Source organism: Mustelus asterias, chromosome 1, assembly GCF_964213995.1.
Source record: "Mustelus asterias chromosome 1, sMusAst1.hap1.1, whole genome shotgun sequence".
In the NCBI taxonomy this organism is placed as follows: Eukaryota; Metazoa; Chordata; class Chondrichthyes; order Carcharhiniformes; family Triakidae; genus Mustelus; species Mustelus asterias.
In genome coordinates, this window is record NC_135801.1 from 88,739,129 (window position 1) to 88,760,873 (window position 21,745).

Sequence of the window (21,745 nt, forward strand, 5' to 3'; positions counted from 1 at the left end):
CAAGAGGAATTTCATCCCCATTCTCCTTTAGCTGTTGGAATTTTTGTTCTTCAGTTAAAACTTTGATTAACTGAACCTACTTGTTATTAACATTGTCATTGATTTGATCTCTCCCTCTTGCATTGCGCACTTACCTGAATAATTATGTTAACCCATCACATTTCTATACTTTTTAGTTTATAACAACATCCAGTTCAGAACGGTGTCATTTTAGACCTTCATGCCTATGCTGATAATTTATTGGATTAGCCCCTTTTACCCCCCCCCCCCCCCCAAACCTTGTAAATGTTTTCTTTTCACCTATAAACTTAAGTACATCTTGCTTCATCCTGCTGCTTGAATTGCTATGGGTAAGCAGTCCAAATCTTTCTTTCTTTAAAACATTGGACTAAAGTTAAAGGCAATTACAGCTTTTTTGATTTTGCTTAAGCAAATCTTTTGGATCATGCTTGTTACATCCTACCTCTTGCAACTTCCAATAAAGATTTCAACTGTGAGATGTTTTCCACAATTTCTCCTGTGAAATACTCGTATGTTTAGCTGCTGAGTGCTTTGTCAGCTAGAGCTTCAGAAATGCCAGACTTTCATAAAATTATGCAGTAAATTTCATGACTTGCTTTGAAATGCAACAGCATTTTTGGCTCCGCTATGAAATACAGTGTAATAGATGTCTGCTGTGGTAAGCCAGTTCCTAACTAAAACTTTGGGGCATCGGGCCACTTTGAATACTTACTGTTGATTGAAATAATCAACTGCTGGAGTTTTTTGCTTTTTCAAATTTTGATTTAAAATGTGGGGCAAAAGAAAACCAAATATCATGACTATACATACCTCATTTGTCTACAACTTGACATATGGAGGACATGTTGACAAAACCAACCTGTTACACATTGCATATTTGAATAAGTACTCCCTGAAATAAATTAAGATTTTGCTAAATTTGAAAAGTGGCATGCTTCAGTGGGGAATGGGACAAAACTTTTTTTGCACAGGTAACTTTTTTGTTGTACCTCTAAATTCAGTTGCCAGTTCAAAGTGACCTATTTACCTGGGACGGAACAAGGGGGGGAAAAAGTGTTGCTCAGCATAAATGTTGGCTTGTTTCAATTGGCTTTTTGATTTAGCGCAAGATCCCACTGTGAGCTGGCAATTCTCTGGTATGTTGGATTTTGTTAATCATTACATTCTGACTGGTGAAATATCTTATACAGTTGTAACGTGCTAACTTGTACCAAAATTTATAAACATATTTAAAATCAAAAATTAGAATTTTCAGTGTAGTAGAAATGTTGCAGCATAGTTTCAGCTAATATTAGTTAGAATGGTTAACATTAATTCGTTCAATTTACAAAAATGGCTCAAGTAAGTTTTTAATAGCTGAAAATGAGTTTTTGTTTCCTTGAGCATTTCCGTTGTGTTGCTACACTATTACCACTAAAAGAATATTGAACCTGATATTAAAGGCAGTGTAGCCTATTATGGTTCAAATGCAACTTCTGGACTGGAATTGTAACTTTGAGTTGGATCTGTTCAAATTGAATGTCTCAGATAATTGTCAATCACTTGTAATGTAAACAGTTCCCCAACCAACTCAATCATTTTATAAAACATGGATTTCTAAAGTACATGTAATAGTAGTGGACAGCTCTTCCAGCTCGTGACCCCAAGCAGTTTGTTTGTGAGCACTTCCACTTTGCCTTGTTTGAGGATTTCTTTAAAGTTTATTTCTTAGTGTCACAAGTGGGCTTGCATTAACACTGCAGTGAAGTTACTATGAAAATCTCCTAGTCGCAGCACTCAAGCGCCTGTTCGGGTACACTGAGGGAGAATTTAGCATGGTCAATGCACCTAACCAGCACTTCTTTTGGACTGTGGGAGGACACCAGGCACCCAGAGGAAACCCTCGCAGACATGGGAAGAACGTGCAAACTCCACACACACACACACACACACACACACACACACACACACACACACACACACACACACACACACACACACACACACACACTGACCCAAGCTGGGAATCAAACCCGGGTGCCTGGCCCTGTGAGGCAGCAGCACTAACCATTGTGCCATCGTGCTGCCCAGTAGTGCGGTTAAAATGCTTTGTGATAAGCGCAGGTGATCACTTCCTCATACCAATGGAAAAGGGGTTTATTTGTGAATGGGTGACTGGTTTTAATTTAAAGCACCTTGGGGTGTTTTATTATGTCGATAGTGTTACATAAATACAAGTTATTGTTATAGTAGATCATTTTCTAAACCAAAATTTCATTCCAAAAGCATGCTTTTGTTTTGTAACACATACTCAAGATAATCAATTTGGCTGTAACGTGTAAGACTGCACATTCTGATAATTGGATGGGTATATAATCTCTCTCCTTTATTGTAGATGGTCTTTCATGCACAACTCAATGCAATGCCAATTCATAATTTTATTGATCAGAGTGCACAAAGTTTACAGACATTGTTATTGATTTAAAAGAAGAACATAAGAACTAGGAGCAGGAGTAGGCCATCTGGCTCCTCGAGCCTGCTCTGCCATTCAATAAGATCATGGCTGATCTTTTTGTGGACTCAGCTCCACTTACCCGCCCACTCACCATAACCCTTAATTCCTTTACTGTTCAAAAATTTATCCCTGCCTTAAAATCAGTCAATGAGGTAGCCCCAACTGCTTCACTGGGCAGGGAATTCCACAGATTCACAACCCTTTGTGTGAAGAAGTTGCTCCTCAGCTCAGTCCTAAATCTGCTCCCCCTTATTTTGAGGCCATGCCCCCTAGTTCTAGTTTCACCCACCAGTGGAAACAACTTCCCTGCTTCTATCTTATCTATTCCCTTCATAATCTTATGTTTCTATAAGATCTCCCCTCATTCTCCTGAATTCCAATGAGTCTAGTCCCAGTCTTCTCAGTCTCTCCTCTCAACCCTCTCAACTCTGGAATCAACCTCGTGAATCTTCTCTGCACCCTCCTCCAGTGCCAGTATATCCTTTCGCAAGTAAGGAGACCAAAACTGTACACAGTTCTCCAGGTGTGGCCTCATCAGCACCTTATACAGCTGCAACATAACCTCGCTGTTTTTAAACTCCATCCCTCTAGCAATGAAGGACAAAATCCATTTGCCGCCTTAATTACCTGCTGTACCTGCAAACCAACTCCTTGTGATTCTTGCACAAGGACACCCAGATCCCTCTGCACAGCAGCAAGCTGCAATTTTTTACTATTTAAATAGTCCATTTTGCTGTTATTCCTACCAAAATGGATGACCTCACATTTACCAACATTGTACTCCATCTGCCAGACCCTCGCCCATTCACTTAGACTATCTATATCCCTTTGCAGACTTTCAGCGTCCTCTGCACACTTTGTGCTGCCACTCATCTTAGTGTCAGCTGTGAATTTTGACACTACACTTGGTCCCCAACTCCAAATCATCTATGTAAATCGTAAACAATTGCGGTCCCAACACTGATCCCTGAGGCACACCACTAGTCACGGCCAACCAGAAAAACACCCATTTCCCCCCACTCTTTGCTTTCTGTTAGTTAACCAATCCTCTATCCATGCTAATACATTACCTGTAACACCGTGCACCTTTATCTTATGCAGCAGCCTTTGGTGCGGCACCTTGTCAAATGCCTTCTGGAAATCCAGATACGCCACATCCACAGATTCCCCATTGTCCACTGAGCACGTAATATTCTCAAAGAATTCCACCAAATTAGTCAAACATGACCTGCCCTTCATGAACCCATGCTGCGTCTTACCAATGGGACAATTTATATGCAGATGTCTTGCTATTTCTTCCTTGATAGATTCAAGCATTTTCCCTACTACAGAAGTTAAGCTAACTGGCCTATAGTTACCTGCCTTTTGTCTACCTCCTTTTTAAAACAGTGACATCACATTTGCTGTTTTCCTATCTCTGGGAACCACCCCAGAGTCCAGCGAATTTTGCTAATTATCACTAGTGCATTTGCTATTTCCCCCGCCATCTCTTTTAGTACCGTGGGGTGCATTCCATCAGGACCAGGAGACTTGTCTACCTTTAGCCCCATTAACTTGCCCAACACTACCTCTTTCGTGATAGTGATAGTTTTTAGGTCCTCACCTGCCATAGCCTTCCTGTCATCAATTTTTGTCATGTTATTTGTGTCTTCCACTGTGAAGACCGACACAAAATACCTGTTCAATGCCTCAGCCATTTTCTCATTTCCATCCTCTCGTCCTCTAAAGGGGCAATGTTTACTTCAGCCACTCTTTTTCATTTTATATATTTGTAGAAACTTTTGCTATCTGTTATGTTCTGAGCTAATTTACTCTCATTACCCATCTTACTTTTCTTTATAGTTTTTTTTGTGGCTTTCTGTTGACCTTTAAAGATTTCCCAGTCCTCTAGTTTCCCACTAATCTTTGCCACTTTGTATGCATTTTCTTTCAATTTGATACCCTCCTTTATTTCCATAGATATCCATGGCTGATTATCTCTTTTTCGACAGTCCTTCCTTATCACTGGTATGTAAGTTTGCTGGGCACTGTGAAAGATCGCTTTGAAAGTCCTCCGCTGTTCCTCAATTGTCCCACCATAAAGTTTTTGCTCCCAGTCTACCTTCGCCAATGCCTCCCTCAGCCCTTTGTAGTCTCCTTCATTTAAGCACAAGACACTGGTATTGGATTTTACCTTCTCGCGCTCCATCTGTATTTTAAATTCAACCATTCTGTGATCGCTTCTTCCGAGAGGATCCCTAACTGTAAGATCATGAATTATTCCTGTCTCATTACACAGGAAGAAGTTACCCAGTCCAACGCCGGCATCTCCACATCATCATTACACAGGACCAGATATAGAATAGCTTGCTCCCTCGTAGGTTTCATTACATACTGTTCAAGGAAGCTATTGCAGATACAAATAAATAGGAAAGTTATGGAAACATCACAACAGTTCACTCAACCTTAAAAGTTGTAATTCAGTCAAGTGGAGCTTTTGTGATTACAAGACTTAAGTAACTATAGTGAATTTGTATTATATTCAACTATTGAAATAAGTCTTGTATTAATACATTTTAACGTGATTAACTTTTTAATTATCTATATCTTAATTTGAGTTATGGGTCCATGCTTGCCCTTCTATCATCAAGTTTGTTAATATTGCGTTCATGGTGCAATGTAGAAGAGGAAAAAAGGATTTTCTAAAGTCTGAAGAAATGTTTCATTACTGTTGTTTCAAAATTTTGTCTTGTACTACTTCAGCTGTAAGTATTTGTAGATGACCAACTTCCACCACAATGCCAAAATCGTTTGAACTAATAGCTAGGATTTGTGCCTGATCATTTTGGGATAGTTCTCCCTCCCTTGTTTTCATTCAGTTCTTTGGTCTAACAGCATGAAAGGGTGAAGTTGCCATCGGTTTCAGTAAAGCATAACAATGGGTGTTGTCTGATTACAAGATGAACCACAACAAAAATGCTTCTACTTAATTTCGTGCACTTTTTATTTGAAAAGAACAACTGGAGCGTACTATGCTCAAGTCTCCGTATTGTCGATGGACTTCAAAAAAATTATCATGCAAAATGATCTCATACCTTTGCTAATACTGATCTGACTCGATTGATGGAATGTGTTTGATTGCTGCCTAGGTCTATTCATCCTGCATCTTATTTTCTTTCACACCACCTTCATTCCTGTCAGATTGAATTGGCCGTAGATTGGTATTTCTCCATAGTGGCAAGTTGTGAACTAACCTCAGTGCTCTGGCAATTCACATTACTGCAATTTGCAAGCTGCTGGTGTATACTTTATCCTTCAGTTAATCTGTTATTTTACTCTTGTGCTCCTAGCTGTAACATTCAAGTTTTGATGGCTCTATGTAATATTGAGCCATACAGATGTTGAATCATAGAAATCATAGAAACCCTACAGTGCAGAAGGAGGCCATTCGGCCCATCGAGTCTGCACCGACCACAATCCCACCCAGGCCCTACCCCCACATATTTACCGCTAATCCCTCTAACCTACACATCCCAGGACTCTAAGGGGCAATTTTTAACCTGGCCAATCAACCTAACCCGCACATCTTTGGACTGTGGGAGGAAACCGGAGCACCCGGAGGAAACCCACGCAGACACGAGGAGAATGTGCAAACTCCACACAGACAGTGACCCGAGCCGGGAATCGAACCCAGGACCCTGGAGCTGTGAAGCAGCAGTGCTAACCACTGTGCTACCATGCCGCCCATATGTGCTAAGTTTGGCTGTCGGTAACTGATTCTAGCCAGGATGGCAGCGTGAATGCTGCAATTGCTCTCCATTGCTCAGTCAGGCAGGGAGCATTCCTACTTCCAACGTAATATGTCAGGCGCTACTTAGGATTTCAGTTGTTCTTGTCCCAAATCATTTGCCATAGATGTTAAACATGAAAGGTAAATATGTTGCAATCTGCACCAGAGCAAGTAAAGTTGGAGACATTTTACCTGCATTTTAGTTAGGAGATGGAGTGAAATCTATATTCTACCAAGCTTGTGCAACTTGAAGTCCATTGCAGATTTATTGTGCTATGAATTTGGTTGTTAAAATCAGGGCAAAATGTTGTATTTCTTTCCTAAATTCCAGATCCCCAGGGATCTGTTCTGGGACCCTTGCTGTTTGTCATTTTCATAAATGACCTGGATGAGGAAGTGGAGGGATGGGTTGGTAAGTTTGCCGACGACACGAAGGTTGGTGGGGTTGTGGATAGTCTGGAGGGATGTCAGAAGTTACAGAGGGACATAGATAGGATGCAAGACTGGGCAGAGAAGTGGCAGATGGACTTCAACCCAGATAAATGCGTAGTGGTCCATTTTGGCAGGTCAAATGGGATGAAGGAGTACAATATTAAGGGAAAGACTCTTAGTCCTGTGGAGGATCAGAAGGACCTTGGGGTCCGAGTCCATAGGACTCTAAAATCGGCCCCACAGGTGGAGGAGGTGGTTAAGATGGCGTATGGTGTGCTGGCCTTTATCAATCGAGGGATTGAGTTTAGGAGTCCGGGGATAATGATGCAGCTATATAAGACCCTCATCAGACCCCACTTGGAGTACTGTGCTCAGTTCTGGTCGCCTCATTACAGGAAGGATGTCGAAAAGATTGAAAGGGTGCAGAGGAGATTTACAAGGATGTTGCCTGGATTGAGTGGCATGCCTTATGAGGGTAGGCTGAGGGAGCTCGGTCTTTTCTCCTTGGAGAGACGTAGGATGAGAGGAGACCTAATAGAGGTATATAAGATGTTGAGAGGCATAGATCAGGTGGACTCTCCGAGGCTTTTTCCCAGGTTGGAAATGGCTGCTACGAGAGGACACAGGTTTAAGGTGCTGGGGTGTAGGTACAGGGGAAATGTTAGGGGAAAGTCTTTCTCACAGAGGGCGGTGGGCGAGTGGAATCGGCTGCCGTCAGTGGTGGTGGAGGCGAACTCTTTTAAGAGACTCCTGGATGAGTACATGGGACTTAATAGGATGGAGGGTTATAGGTAGGCCTAAAAGGTAGGGATATGTTCGGCACAACTTGTGGGGCCGAAGGGCCTGTTTTGTGCTGTAGTTTTCTATGTTTCTATATCTTGAATAGCATGATTTACATTATTTACCACATTGTGTTTGCTATATTTAAGTAATGAAAGAAATCGATATAACAACATTATCTATCTCAATTTTGAATGCCAACTTTATTGAAGTTTATTCCATTGAGTAGTAAGTTATCCAAATTATGCAGCGAAGTCCATGTGTGTTGCTTGGCTGTGAAACATCTTATGGGTTAGAAAACTAAATCATCAAATAAACTTGATTGAAATCTGCTATGTGCTTCCATCTGATATTTTAAAGCACTAACAGGATTGTTTTTCTCTTTGCTGGTCACCTTGACTTGTCCTTCGTGTCCACTTAATACGAGTTGAATACGTCAGCTGTTTGTGTGTATGGTTTGAATTATTTAACACTTGTCCCCACTACATTGATAAGACACAGTTTGTATTCGGGTGCTAAATATGAACTTCCAATGTTTTGATTATTTAAAAATAATTATATACACTTAAGGGCAGATATTATTCGGTTAATGCCATAAAATAACTAGAGAATTGATTCAATAAATTCTGCATGTGATGATGTAATCCCCTAGCATTCATCTGCCCTTGTACAAGTTATTTGCTTTTGAGGCCTCCTTAATAAAAATGCACATAGTAAAGTCAGACTTTTCAAAAGGTTTGTTGAATAACACATCTAATACAATATTAAAGATGTAATGCTACATTAGCCAAAAAACTGGATTAGTTAAATATGATTTCTCTTTCACAAAATCATGTTGACTTGGATAAATCCAAGGCAATCTGTCAAAGTGACCTGCTACAACCTCCACCTTCTAACATTTTTCCTGTGACAGATATTAAGCTGAACTGGCCCGTAGTTTCCTGCTTGCTGTCCCCCTTTCTTTTTGAATAAAGGAACTACATTCACTGTTTTCCCAAATCTAATAGAATCATCAGCCAACCTCGGGAATTTTGCAAAATTAAAACCAATGCATCAGCTATCTCATTAATTTCCTGTCTTCCATGCAATGTAAATTTGAAATTATCCAAAATTCGGCTACCCACACCCTAACTCGGGCCAAATTCTGTGACCCATCAACTTTGTGTTCATTGACTTACATTAGCTTAAGGTCCAGCATTGCTTTGGTTTTTAAAATTTGCATCCTTGTTTTCACATCCCTCTATGGCCTTGCACCTCTCTAGCTCTGTAAATGCTTCCAGTTTCCCAACCCGTGAGTGTCGCCAAGATCATTGCACTCCCCTAATTCTGGTCTCTTGTTTTTCATCTCTCCACCATTCAAATGTTGCCACTTTCATCCTCGGGAATTGAACATTTAAATATTTTTTTCTCTATCAACTGGCTGACTTAACATATTCAAAATGCAATTTAAGGGTTGGAATGCAATGCTTTCTAAAATATTGATCTTGATTTATAACTAACTTATCGCAAAGGAGGACTTTCAGGTTTCAGATCAATGTGAGAAGAATTATTCTGGTCATAGAGGTTTACAGCATGGAAACAGGCCCTTCGGCCCAACTTGTCCATGCCGCCCTTTTTTTAAAACCCCTAAACTAATCCCAATTGCCTGCCTTTGGCCCATATCCCTCTATACCCATCATACCCATGTAACTATCTAAATGCTTTTTAAAAGATAAAATTGTACCCGCCTCTACTACTACCTCTGGCAGCTTGTTCCAGACACTCACCACCCTCTGTGTGAAAAAATTGCCCCTCTGGACACTTTTGTATCTCTCCCCTCTCACCTTAAACCTATGCCCTCTAGTTTTAGACTCCCCTACCTTTGGGAAAAGATATTGACTATCCACCTTGTCTATGCCCCTCATTATTTTATAGACCTCTATCAGGTCACCCCTCAGCCTCCTACGCTCCAGAGAAAAAAGTCCCAGTCTATCCAGTGTCTCCTTATAACTCAACCCATCAAGTCCCGGTAGCATCCTAGTAAATCTTTTTTGCACTCTTTCTAGTTTAATAATATCCTTTCTATAATAGGGTGACCAGAATTGCACACAGTATTCCAAGTGTGGCCTTACCAATGTCTTATACAACTTCAACAAGACATCCCAACTCCTGTATTCAATGTTCTGACCAATGAAACCAAGCATGCCGAATGCCTTCTTCACCACTCTGTCCACTTTCAAGGAGCTATGAACATGTACCCCTAGATCCCCTTGTTCTGTAACTCTCCCCAGCGCCCTATCATTAACTGAGTAAGTCCTGCCCTGGTTCAATCTACCAAAATGCATCACCTCGCATTTGTCTAAATTAAACTCCATCTACCATTCATCAGTCCACTGGCCCAATTGATCAAGATCCCGCTGCAATTGGAGATAACCTTCCTCACTGTCCACCATGCCACCCATCTTGGTGTCATCTGCAAACTTACTAACCATGTCCCCTATATTCTCATCCAAATCATTAATATAAATGACAAATAACAGTGGGCCCAGCACTGATCCCTGAGGCACACCGCTGGTCACAGGCCTCTAGTTTGAAAAACAACTCTCTACAACCACCCTCTGGCTGCTGTCAAGAAGCCAATTTTGTATCCATTTAGATACCTCACCCTGGATCCTGTGCGATTTAACTTTATGCAACAACCTACCATGCGGTACCTTGTCAAAGGCCTTGCTAAAGTCCATGTAGACAACATTGTGTAGAAGCATTGGTCATTGTGTAGAAGCATTGTGAATGCATTCAAAAAAAAAAGTGTTAATGTTATAACTCCCTTACCTTTTCTTCTGACCCCAGTTTATTTTAGCCTAATTTTCTGTATATCAGTGTGGAAATAAAATGTGCACGTTTTATTTCAGCATTATAAACTTGAAATTACATTTTTACTGACCAGAATGCTGAAAATAGTGTTCTTGTTTAAAACAGCTGAAGGATAGGTATAGTTTGTATATAGAGGCTTATTTTCCTGAATTGACTTAGACCTTGTTAATGCATTGTTTGGAACCTCCTTTGTGACATAATTCTGTATATTAAGCAGTAAAACTGAAAAGGAACCTTTAATAATCAGGGGAAATTGATCCATGTTATTTACATTACGAAGAGTTGTATGTTCATTAAAACACTTTTTTATATTTTCATTATAATTGGTGAGATGTTCAAAGAACAATACAGCACAGGAACAGGCCCTTCGCCGCTCCCTGGTCCAAGCTAGACCATTCTTTTGTATCCCTCCATTCCCACTCCGTTCATGTGGCTATCTAGATAAGTCTTAAACGTTCCCAGTGTGTCCGCCTCCACCACCTTGCCCGGCAGCGCATTCCAGGCCCCCACCACCCTCTGTGTAAAATACGTCCTTCTGATATCTGTGTTAACCCCCCCCCCCCCACCTTGAACCTATGACCCCTCGTGAACGTAACCACCGACCTGGGAAAAAGCTTCTCACCGTTCACCCTATCTATGCCTTCCATAATTTTATCCACCTCTATTAGGTCACCCCTCATCCTCCGTCTTTCCAGTGAGAACAACCCCAGTTTACCCAACCTCTCCTCATAACTAAGCCCCTCCATACCAGGCAATATCCTGGTAAACCTCCTCTGCACTCTCTCTAAAGCCTTCAAGTAGGCATATTTACTAAGTATTTGGAAAGAGTTTGCGTGCAAGTACAGTTCCACCCAGTCAGTCAGTCGATGGAATATCTAACAGATGCATGCAATTTTCTAGTTAAAGTTCTGCTGGAATTTTTTTACGATCCTGTTGTAAAATCTTTGTTGAACTATAATTGAATTGGGTAACTAACTAATTCTGGTGTGCAATGTACATACCAAAATTAAATATCGGGCAACTTTTGTACAATTTAGTGTCCTATAATTTACAAATTATTTTTGTTCGTTATGTCATTTCGATCATTCTTCAGATTGAAGTAGATGTTTGTGTATATTGCTATCCGAAAGTTAAATATGGAGCTGCCATCAAATATCTGGATAACATGTGCTGAAGTAGAAGGCCCATTATGCCATTTGAACATATGAGGCGATAAGAGAATTTCAAAATGTGTGTCTCCATATAATTGAAAGACCAAGTAGATAACTTGTGGCTGACATTTCAATTGATTCATGTGCATTAGTATCGATGAACATCAAGCCCATTTTTCCTGTAATCGGTGCCCAGGGAAATGCTTCTTTACTGGGTGCTAAACAGAAGAGAAAGGTTTGGAAACCCATAATGCCAGGTCTCCATTGTGTTGGTGCCTTGGAGCTTATCCCCTTGGGGGCAATGGACATCCTGTGTTTTTTTATAGGCAGTAGTACAGGGCTGTAATCCAAATGAGATGAGAAGATTCATTCCTGTCGAATGATCATATGGAACAGTGCCAGATGAATAAAGCTTTTGGGTCTCAAATGTGCCTCTCTCCAATCGTTGTGATGGAGAGGGGCAGATTGTGCCCTGCAGTTGAGTCCCATTTTTTTGGGACATCAAGTCCGGGATCTTCTGTTTTTTGACCGTATACAGAAGTCATTGACCATGGTAGCTCCAGGATTGCCACAGTGGACATCTTTCCTTATTCACTTCCAGGAATTAGGTCTTGCCAGAATTACTAATTCCCAGTATTTAACTGGACCGTTCAAATGATCCAATTCATCAAATTTCTGCACATTGAGGTCTGATGGTTTGCTGAGTCAGTCCTTGTATTCCATTGGCACCCATGATATATGCTGTATTTGTCTTAAAGATTTAAATCACTCTTTTTAATTAATGGCCAAATATAAGTCAATTAAATAATTTAATTCCCAGATCATGTGTGAGTTAAAAGGCTGTATACCTTGTAGTTTAGAATGAATTGGTAATTGAGGCGAGTTTGACCAGACTGCAGTAATCATACTATATATGAAATGTTTGTTAGTGTAGTAACAAAGATACCTTTTGTATTGTAATCTTGCATTGTTAATCAGGATTTAATACGACGTAGGATTAGTTTACTGAGTGTATTTTTCTCTTTATAGGATCGCACTCGTCTTTATGATTCTCTGAACATGCATTCACTTGAAAACTCACTTATTGACATAATGAGAGCTGAACACGATCCACTGAAAGGTTAGTATTACTCATACAAGTCATGAAATAGATATGACATTTTTACGAGATATTCATTTACGCTTGTAACAAATGCTTTAAGTTTTTTAGCAATCGTACATTAATTTAAATCTGATATTAGGAAGACTAAAACTAAAAAAGATGCACATGTACGAAACTGCTGAAAGGCAACCTCAGACAGTCAGAAGCAGCATAAGCATGACTTAATGACCTAGAAGAAAAATACGACAGGACAAATAAAGTTTTAAAAGAATGTACATGAATTAATGAATGTGGAAAAGGTTTTTATTCTTGCAAGGGGTGCAAGACCAAACTGAGATCATGGGGTGAGCAAGGAGATGAAAAATAACCTAGTTACGAGTAGAATTGTATGAAATCTTGCAGCATGGAATGAGACCATTCAGCCCAATAAGTTGAAGCTAGTGTTTATGTTCCACATGAGCCTCCTCCCATCCCTCCTTCCCTTAATTATCCCACTCTCTTCCTCATGTACTTATCCAGCATACCCTCAAAATGGCTCATGGTCATGGCTCAGAAAATCAGGAAATAGAATCGGCATGGGTGGAGATTAGGAATAACAGGGTTAGATAATGCTGGTGGGAGTAGGTTATAGACTCCCAAAAGCGGTTATATTGTTAGACAAGACATTAACCAATAAATAACTTGAGCTTGCAGCAAAGGTAATGCAATAATTGTGGGTACTTTAAGCTTATTGATTGGACTGTTCAGACTAGCAAAGCTTCTTCTGTAAGATGAATTTGTAGAATGCCTTTGTGACAGTTTCCTGAACAGCACATGTGGAACTAACTAGAGATGAAGCTTTTTTAGATCTAATATTGTGCAGTAAGGCAGAGTTAATTAGTAAACCTATTGCAAAAGATGGCTTGGAAAAAGCAATCAACATGTTCAACCAAGATGCATTCTGTTGTGAAATCTCAGTAAGATCCATCCATGACTTGTAAGGAAGTTAAGAATAATATAGATTAAAAGAGGAGGCTGATAACATTGCAAGGATAGTAGTAAGCCTGATGATTGGGACTGTTTCAGAATCTAACAAAGGACCACCAAAAAGTTGATACAAAGGGGAAAAATAGGAAATGAGAATTAACTGGTCAGGAATATAAAAACAGATTGCAAGAACTTTCACAGGTATATTAAATGAGAAGATTAGCTAAAGTAAGTGTTGATCCCTTGGAGGCAGAGACGGGAGAAATTATCAGTAGAAATGGCAGAGACATTGAACAAATAATTTGTGCCTGTATTCACAGTAGGAGACACATTACATACCAGAGATAGTATGTAACCAAGGGTCTAATATGAGTACGAAACTGGAGGTCATTAATATTGTCATGATGTGGAGATGCCAGCGTTGGACTGGGGTAAACACAGTAAGAGTTTTAACAACACCAGGTTAAAGTCCAACAGATTTATTTGGTAGCCTACCAAATACTTTCAAATAGGCTACCAAATAAACCGGTTGGACTTTAACCTGGTGTTGTTAAAACTCTTACTGTCATTAATATTAGCAGAGAAAAAGTATGGGAGAAATTTAAGAGACTGATACATCAAATCCCCAGGATCTGGATGGCCTTTGTCTTAGCATTTTAGAAGAGATAGCTGCAGCAATAATGGATGCATGGAAATGATTTACCAAAAGTGTAGCACCACTATTCAAGGAAGGAAGGAGGCAGAAACCAGGAAACTACAAGCCAGTTAGTCTGACGTAAGTCATCAGGAAAATGCTAAAATATTTAATGGCTAGAAAATCATAATACAATTGGATCAAGCCAACATGATTTCATGAAAGCGAAACTGTATTTCATAAATGTATTAATGATTGCTGACCATGTAATTAGTAGGGTAGATAAAGGGGGACCAGTTGATTTCCAAAAGGTATTCGATGAGGTGCCACAAAATGAGGGCTCATGGGTTTTGAGGGCAGTACATCAACATGGATAAAGAATTGGTTAATAGATAGGAAACAAGAGTAGGGATAAACGGGGCCTTTTCAAATTGGCAGGCTGTGACGAGCGGAGTGCCAAAAGAAGAATTAGTGCTGAGGCTTCTGTTTTTTACATTCTATATTACTTCGACAAAGAGAGGATAATGTATCTTAAGTTTGTTGTTGGTACAAAACTAGGTAAGTGTGTAAAGTGAGAAGAATAGGCTGCAAAGAGATACAGAGCAGTTAAGAGAATGGACAGCAAGATGGCAAATGGAGTATAAGTAGAGGTTAGTCACTTAGTAATGAGAATAGAAAAGCAGAATATTCTTAAAAAGCCTGAATTTGTAAAACGTTTTGGGGATGGGGGGCATGGTGTGCCTTTACAAGGAACACAGAAAATTAGCCTACAGATACCGCAAGCAATGAGGAAGGCAAATAGCATGTCTGCTTTTATTGCAAGAGGATTGGAGTATAAGAATAAAGAAGCATTGCTATAAATCTTCTATATAGGGCTGTAGTGAGGCCACATCTGGTGCACTGTGTGCAGTTTGGTTTCTATATTTAAGGATGAATATGTTTGCGTTAGAGGTAGTACTGCAAAGGTTTACTGGAATGTTTCCTGGGGTGAGAGAGTTTTGTTATGATGAGAGGCTGATTAAATTGGGCTTATACTTTCTGGTGTTTTGAAGAATGCAAAGTAATCTCATTAAAATGTAAGATTCTGAAGAATCTGGACAGGGTAGAGAAGCTGTGTCCCCTGGCTGAGGAAATCTAAAACATGGGGGAGCCGTCTCAGGATAAGGGGCCAATCAATTGGGACTGAGATAAGGAGGAATATCTTCTGTTGTGAATCTTTGGAATTCTTTACCCCAGAGAATTGTGAATGCCTCATCTTTTGAGTATATTTGATGGAGTGGATGCATAGAGAATTTTTTTTCTTGTGGAGAAGTGCATAACCGGAGGCTATCAATACAAGATATTCACCAGGGAATCCAATGGGCAATTCAGGAGGAACAACTTCAACCCACGAGTAATAAAATTGTGTAATTCACGGACACAAGGAGTGTTGAAACGAAAATTGTAGATGCAGTTAAGGAGAAATTAGGTAAGCATAGGGAGATGGTTACGAGACTAGATTTAAATAAGAAAAGATGGGAGGAGAGTTGATTGAAGCAAAAATACAGCATGGACTGGAGAACCCAGTGACCTGTTTCTGTGCTGTAGATTTCTGGCCTCAATAATAAAGGGATATGGGGAGTGGACAGGAAAGTGGAGCTAAAGTCAATGACCAGCCATGATTGTACTGAATGGCGGCGGGACAGGCTCAAGCAGCCATATAGTCTGCTGCTTCTATTTAATCTTCTGTTATATTCTTGTATGCATCCAGGCTATTTGCCTCAACCACTCCACATTGCAATGTGAATTGAGAATTGTACAAAAACCACTGAAGGCTAATTAAAATTAATGTCGGAAAAGGTATTGAAAAAGAATAACAGGTTGTTAATAGTTTAAACAATGTTTTGATCTCTCTTGGTGCTGTAATAAAACAGGTGGAATGCTGAAAATCAGAAAAGTTCCTAAAGGAATAAAGTAGGCTGGTAACATAATTAATATCTGCTATTTACTGATACCAAATAAATTCAACAGTCTTGTATACATCCATGTGAAAATGATGAGCATGAAAATACATGGTCTATGAAGCTTGTCCCAAATCATTAACTTACTGGTCAATAATGGGAATTTTTAAAGTATAGAATAGCTTAATGTAATAGGCAATGAAAGGGAGAAGCAAGAATTGGGCATCTATAAATCATAGAATCCCCACAGAGGCCCATTCGGCCCATTGACTCTGCACTGATCTCTGAGTTACCCAGGGGAAGTGCCGGTAAAATTAGCGTGCAGCCCATGAAGTCAATTTAAATGCATACAAATGCATTTAAAGGGCCGTCACGCCCCGTTTTGGGTGTGGTCCGTCCGCGGCCATTTTCAGGCCTTGTTAAAGGGGGAATCAGCATGGATCGCGCTACTTGCCTCATGCTCGACTTTACCAAGTTTTTGTGCCCGAAAACGGGCACAACTTGATGGTAAAATCGTGCCCTTTGTCTTCGAGGATTGTGCAGTGGTTACTCCTACCAATATTGTCATGGGCAGATGCATCTACGACAGGTAGGTTGGTGAGCATGAGGTCAGGTAGGTTTTCTGTTTTGTTGGTCCTCTTACCACTTTCCAAAGACTCAGTCTAGTAGCTATCATCTTTAGGGCTCAGTCAGTAGTGATGCTACTGAGCCACTCTTGGTGCTGGGCATTGAAGTCCTGTGTCCAGAATACTTTCTGTGTCATTACCACCTGTAAGTGGTGTTCAACATGGAGGACAGATTTGTAAGCTGAGGAGGGCAATCGGTGGTAATCTGTAGGTTTCCTTGCCCATACCTGACCTGATGCCATGAGACTTCGTGGGGTCCCGAGTCGATGATGGGGCTTTATAAATCACGTGAAACAAAAAACATTGTAACAAAGATGTATTTGTGGTGGTTTAAGGAGGCAAAACGTCATGCATCATACTTTGATTGAGTACTCCCGCTTTACATAAGAAAACGATTCTCGAGATATTTTTCTATAAATGTTTGAAGTCCATTTCAGCTGTGTTTAGAGACCCTCGGCTATGGTGCTGTCAATATGACGCTACTCAGATGGAATCAATTTCATAGGAAAAGTCCATTTATTTAGTAATTGCTACAGTGCAAACATGAGGATATATAATGGGCATCCATACTAAGGGATGTTCAGAACTATCTGGATCTTAGAAACCACAATATAGGCAAAGAAATTTGCATTTGCTGCCTGTAATGTGATTTTTCCTGCATTGGGTGTTTGCAGAACAGCCCTTGGACTTGTATGTCCTGTTTTCAAGAATGTCATTTCTGGATGTTCCTTGTGGATTTTCCAAGTAGAAGGCAGACCCTACCTAATGGTCGCACTATAATTGACATATATTGAAATAACCCAATGAGGGTATAATTTTTCTACTCAAATAAGGGTAGTTTCGAACAAAAATGCCCCTACATTCTTGCCCCCTTTAAAGTCCATGAAATTAACAGAAAACCAGCTAACTAGATTTTAAACTGTCAACCCAGCATAATTCTGTCTGGGTAGGCAGCAGAGTCCATTTGAATTCTGTTCTGAGCCTTTAGAGTCTTCCCACATCCACAAGCTTTTATTTTCCTCTTCCATTACTATAATGCACTTCCTAATTTTAAAATATAGTTCTCCACGGGCTGGCAACATTCCAATACTATGAATGACTGGCAATTCTTAACACAAACCTATAAGGCTTTTGTTTGATCATCTCCGTTGAAACGTAAACTTTCTAGGGTTCTAAGCTTTCTGGATAGTAATCAGGAAATCTGATTTTTCTTTCTCGCCACTCCCTAGTTTGGTGGCAAAAGGGCCAGTTATCTGTCCTCGTACTTCCCAGACTTCAATTAGCACAAAGTAAGAGCTAAATCTGGGATTCTTCTGGTCTGTATGGTCAAATACTATAATAGGACGGTTAATGTTGATCCTGTATGCAAGTGGAATAAATAAATTAATTCTAATAGTCTAAAACTTGCTGATGGTACAAAGCTTTGTGGACAGATATTATAATGTAAGGGTGATTAGCAGCAAACAACAGGGTCTGGAAAAGTTAGCATAGGCTATAGAATTTGCAGTTAAAGATTAATGTCAATAAATGTACATTAATGCAAGAAACATATGGAATTGGAGTCCATTTACATAAGTGGAAACAATTTGACTGTGATTATTGACTGTTCACTAAGAGCATCCAGCCAGCGTAACATTGCCAGTGAGGATAATCGAATGCTGGGATACATCTTAAGGGCTTCTGAGAGAACAATTAGGCTATTTTTAACTTTGGAGACTGGGATACATCTTGAGGGCTTTTGTGAGGTCAAGTGGGCTATTTTTAAACTTTGGAGGCTACAGTTGGAATATTATCTGTAGATTTGGCAAATCAAATGTGTTTGGTGAGAAGTCGGAGAAGGGGCTTTGGTTTTAAGCTCTGTGGGGCTTAAAGGTCGAAATTTGGCTTCATCAGACAATACTTTCAGTGCATGAAACCTAGGACTTTAATACACAGTTGCTTTAAAATGTTTTGCTCAGATTGGTCGGTTATTTGGTTCAGGAGATCATGATTCAATTTTAGCAGAGTAATAAATATGTGGGATAGAATCCCATCAACAACAGTTGGCCAAATGTTGACTAACTTTTATAAAAGGAATTGAGTGAATAACTGGCTAAAAATAGATTGGAGGGTTAAAAATTGGCCTATAGGATCAAACACTTCATGAAATCCCATATTTATTTTTGGTCACCATGGGAATAGGGCCTGTTTAAAAAATAAATAGAACAGAAAGGGTCAAAGTAAAAGGGTGAAATTTTATGATCCCCTGCCTGCAGGTTTGAAGACTGGTGGCACGTATTATGCACTTCATGGCCTGCGCACTGCCTACCTGCCCACCCTGACCTGTCTCCCATTTCAGGGAGTGGTGGTGGCATCAGGTGACCCATTGAGGCCCTTCCAATTAATGGCCACTTTTTAAAAATTAATTTTTATGAGACATGGGCATCGCTAGCTAGGCCAGGATTTATTGCCCATCTTAGCCATTCGTAGTTGCCTTTCAGAAGGTGGTGGTGAGATGCTTTCTTGAACTGCTGCAGTCACTGATGTGCAGGTACACCCGCAGAGCTATTAGGGAGAGAATTCCAGGATTTTGACCCAGCGATAGTGAAGGAATGGTGATATATTTCCAAGTCAGGATGGTGAGTGACTTAAAGGGGAACCTCCAGATGGTGATGTTCCCAAGTATCTGCTGAAGCCTTCTTGATGGTCGTGGTTTGGAAGGTGTTGCTTAAGGAACCATGGTGTGATCCTGCATTGCATCTTGCACATGGTACACACTGTTGCCACTGTTCATCAGTGGTTGTTTGTGGAAAGGATACCAATCAACCAGGCTGCCTTGTCCCGGATGGTGTCAAGTTTCTTTTGATGGAGCTGCATTCATCCAGGCAAGTAGAGAGAATTCCATTGTTCTCCTGACTATACCTTGTAGATGGTGGACAGGTTTTGGGAAGTCAGGAGATTGAGTTACTTGACACAGGATTCCTAGCCTTTATGCTACTCTGGTAGCCACGGTATTTATATGGCTAGTCCAGTTCTAGTTTCTGGTCAGTGGTAACCCCCCAGGATGTTTATAGTGGGGGATTCACTGATGGCAATGTCATGGGGTGACAGTTAGATTCTCTCTTGTTGGAAATGGTCATTACCTGGCACTTCTGTGATGTGAATATTACTTGCCACAAGTCAGCCTAAGCCTGGATGTTGTCCAGGTTTTGCTGCATTGAGACATTGACTGCTTCAGTATCAGAGGAGTCATGAATGGTACTGAACATTGTGCACTTAAGTACCTTATTTTGCCCATGTGCTATATTACCCATGATGGGAGAAGACATGCCAGTGGGTAGCTTGGCAACCTTTACTGTATGGGCTGGTGTCGACCAAGGTGGGTGAGTGAGGTGGTCATCCTTCCAGGCTTCCTTGTTCTAATCAGAGTCATGCCCTCTACAAGGTCATACTCCCTCTTTAACCCACCCCCACAACCTCTCAGAATCAGCCCCAACCCCCACCCCACTTCCTCTCACCCTACTGGAGCCTAAGAGCCAGACGCTGCTGGACTTACAAGACTCGGCATCCACAAATTCCTCTTCTTTGGGAAGTGCCTGTAGTCCCAGCAGAGGCTATTACTGAATCCTGGCATTACTGGGACTACAGAGCTGCCAGCCAGTCAGATTCTGAGGGGAACAGAAGTCTTTACCTCCGGCAATTAGTCCTAAGGAGCGATAAATAGTTGCGGGACAAACAGGATTGGCAGGGATGCATTCCCCATCGACTGTTCAGGTGGCAAAGCGGAGACCCTTCCATCTGATTAATCCTGCCCACGGAAAGGATTGACAAATGTAAGTTCTTATATTTTTCACTTAATCACTTTGTGATTGGGGTACTTTAAGTTCTGCCATAGAAGCTTTTGTAGTTTGTCACCTCCTCGTATAGATGGCATTTCTATTGTCTTTTTATAAAATAAATTATATATACGCTATGAGATGACTTTATCAACTCCTTGTGGAGTTCTTTAATGTTCATAGGTGACACCCCATTAATGAAGACTGCATTGAACGAAGCTAAATATAACCTATGTATTGTTTACTGAATAATGTTGAATAATAATTGACACATATTACAGAAGACTAATCCATGTAGGAGTTTAGCCATTATTGTGAAACCATTTGCTGTAATTTTCTGCTTTGAAGGAGCACTTGGTTGGTAGTTGAAAACTAGACATTTCTGACAAGGTGAAATATTTTCAGTTAAAGCTGTCATCAGTAATGGATTTACTCATTTGCGATTTAAGGTCAAATTGATGGAATGGATCCCCAAAATATTAATAATGATCTTTGGCAATGAAAGCAAAATTGAACTTCAGTTACTGGAAATATGCAAATGTACATCCCATCTGGTTCAATTGGCAAAGGAACCATACAACTGAGCCATGGAGGCAGTCTCAAATTCCATTTGCAATCTATATTGAGTTGATGGTAAATCGCCCCCACTCACTTGGACAAGGGAAGGGAAAGTTACTGAAGTACGTACAGATGAGAGGGCTATTGGCTCCCATGCAGTCTATCTTCCAGAATTTATTTTAAAAACTATAATCCCCTATCATGCCATCTAACTGACCTGGTTCATGCAAGGCTTTTGCTTCTCAGAATTTGTTTGGAGCCCTGTAAACCTCATCAGAGCACGTTTTACTGATGTCATTGACTTTAAGTCTGCATCCTGTCTCTGTAAACACTGGATGAGGACAGCAAGGGAACTGATTTGATTTCTTTTTCCACAAGACGATCAGTTGTATTTGTATTTGCGCCACTGGTATAAGTTACACTGAACTTTCCCTCAGGATTCGGGATCCTGACGTCAGGATGAAAAGTGGGTTCCGAGCCTGCACTGGTAAGCTCAGAACCGGTTCACAGTTTTACCTCAGGCAACCTTGTAATTAGCCACCTGCTGTCCAATTAAGAACAGCGGAAAGGCTGCTGATGCTGTCAACTCATTCAGAGGGCGTGC

General features: G+C 40.4%; 1 protein-coding gene across 2 annotated transcripts in view; it reads left to right on the top strand.

Moving 5' to 3' along the window:
• LOC144495098 (cytoplasmic polyadenylation element-binding protein 2-like) overlaps nt 1-21,745 on the top strand; it is a 117,684-nt gene that overhangs the window by 29,496 nt on the left and 66,443 nt on the right. For both annotated transcript variants that reach the window (XM_078214985.1, XM_078214993.1), the window contains exon 3: nt 12,530-12,620. In XM_078214985.1, coding sequence (XP_078071111.1) covers nt 12,530-12,620 — 91 coding nt within the window. The remainder of the gene's footprint in view (nt 1-12,529; nt 12,621-21,745) is intronic.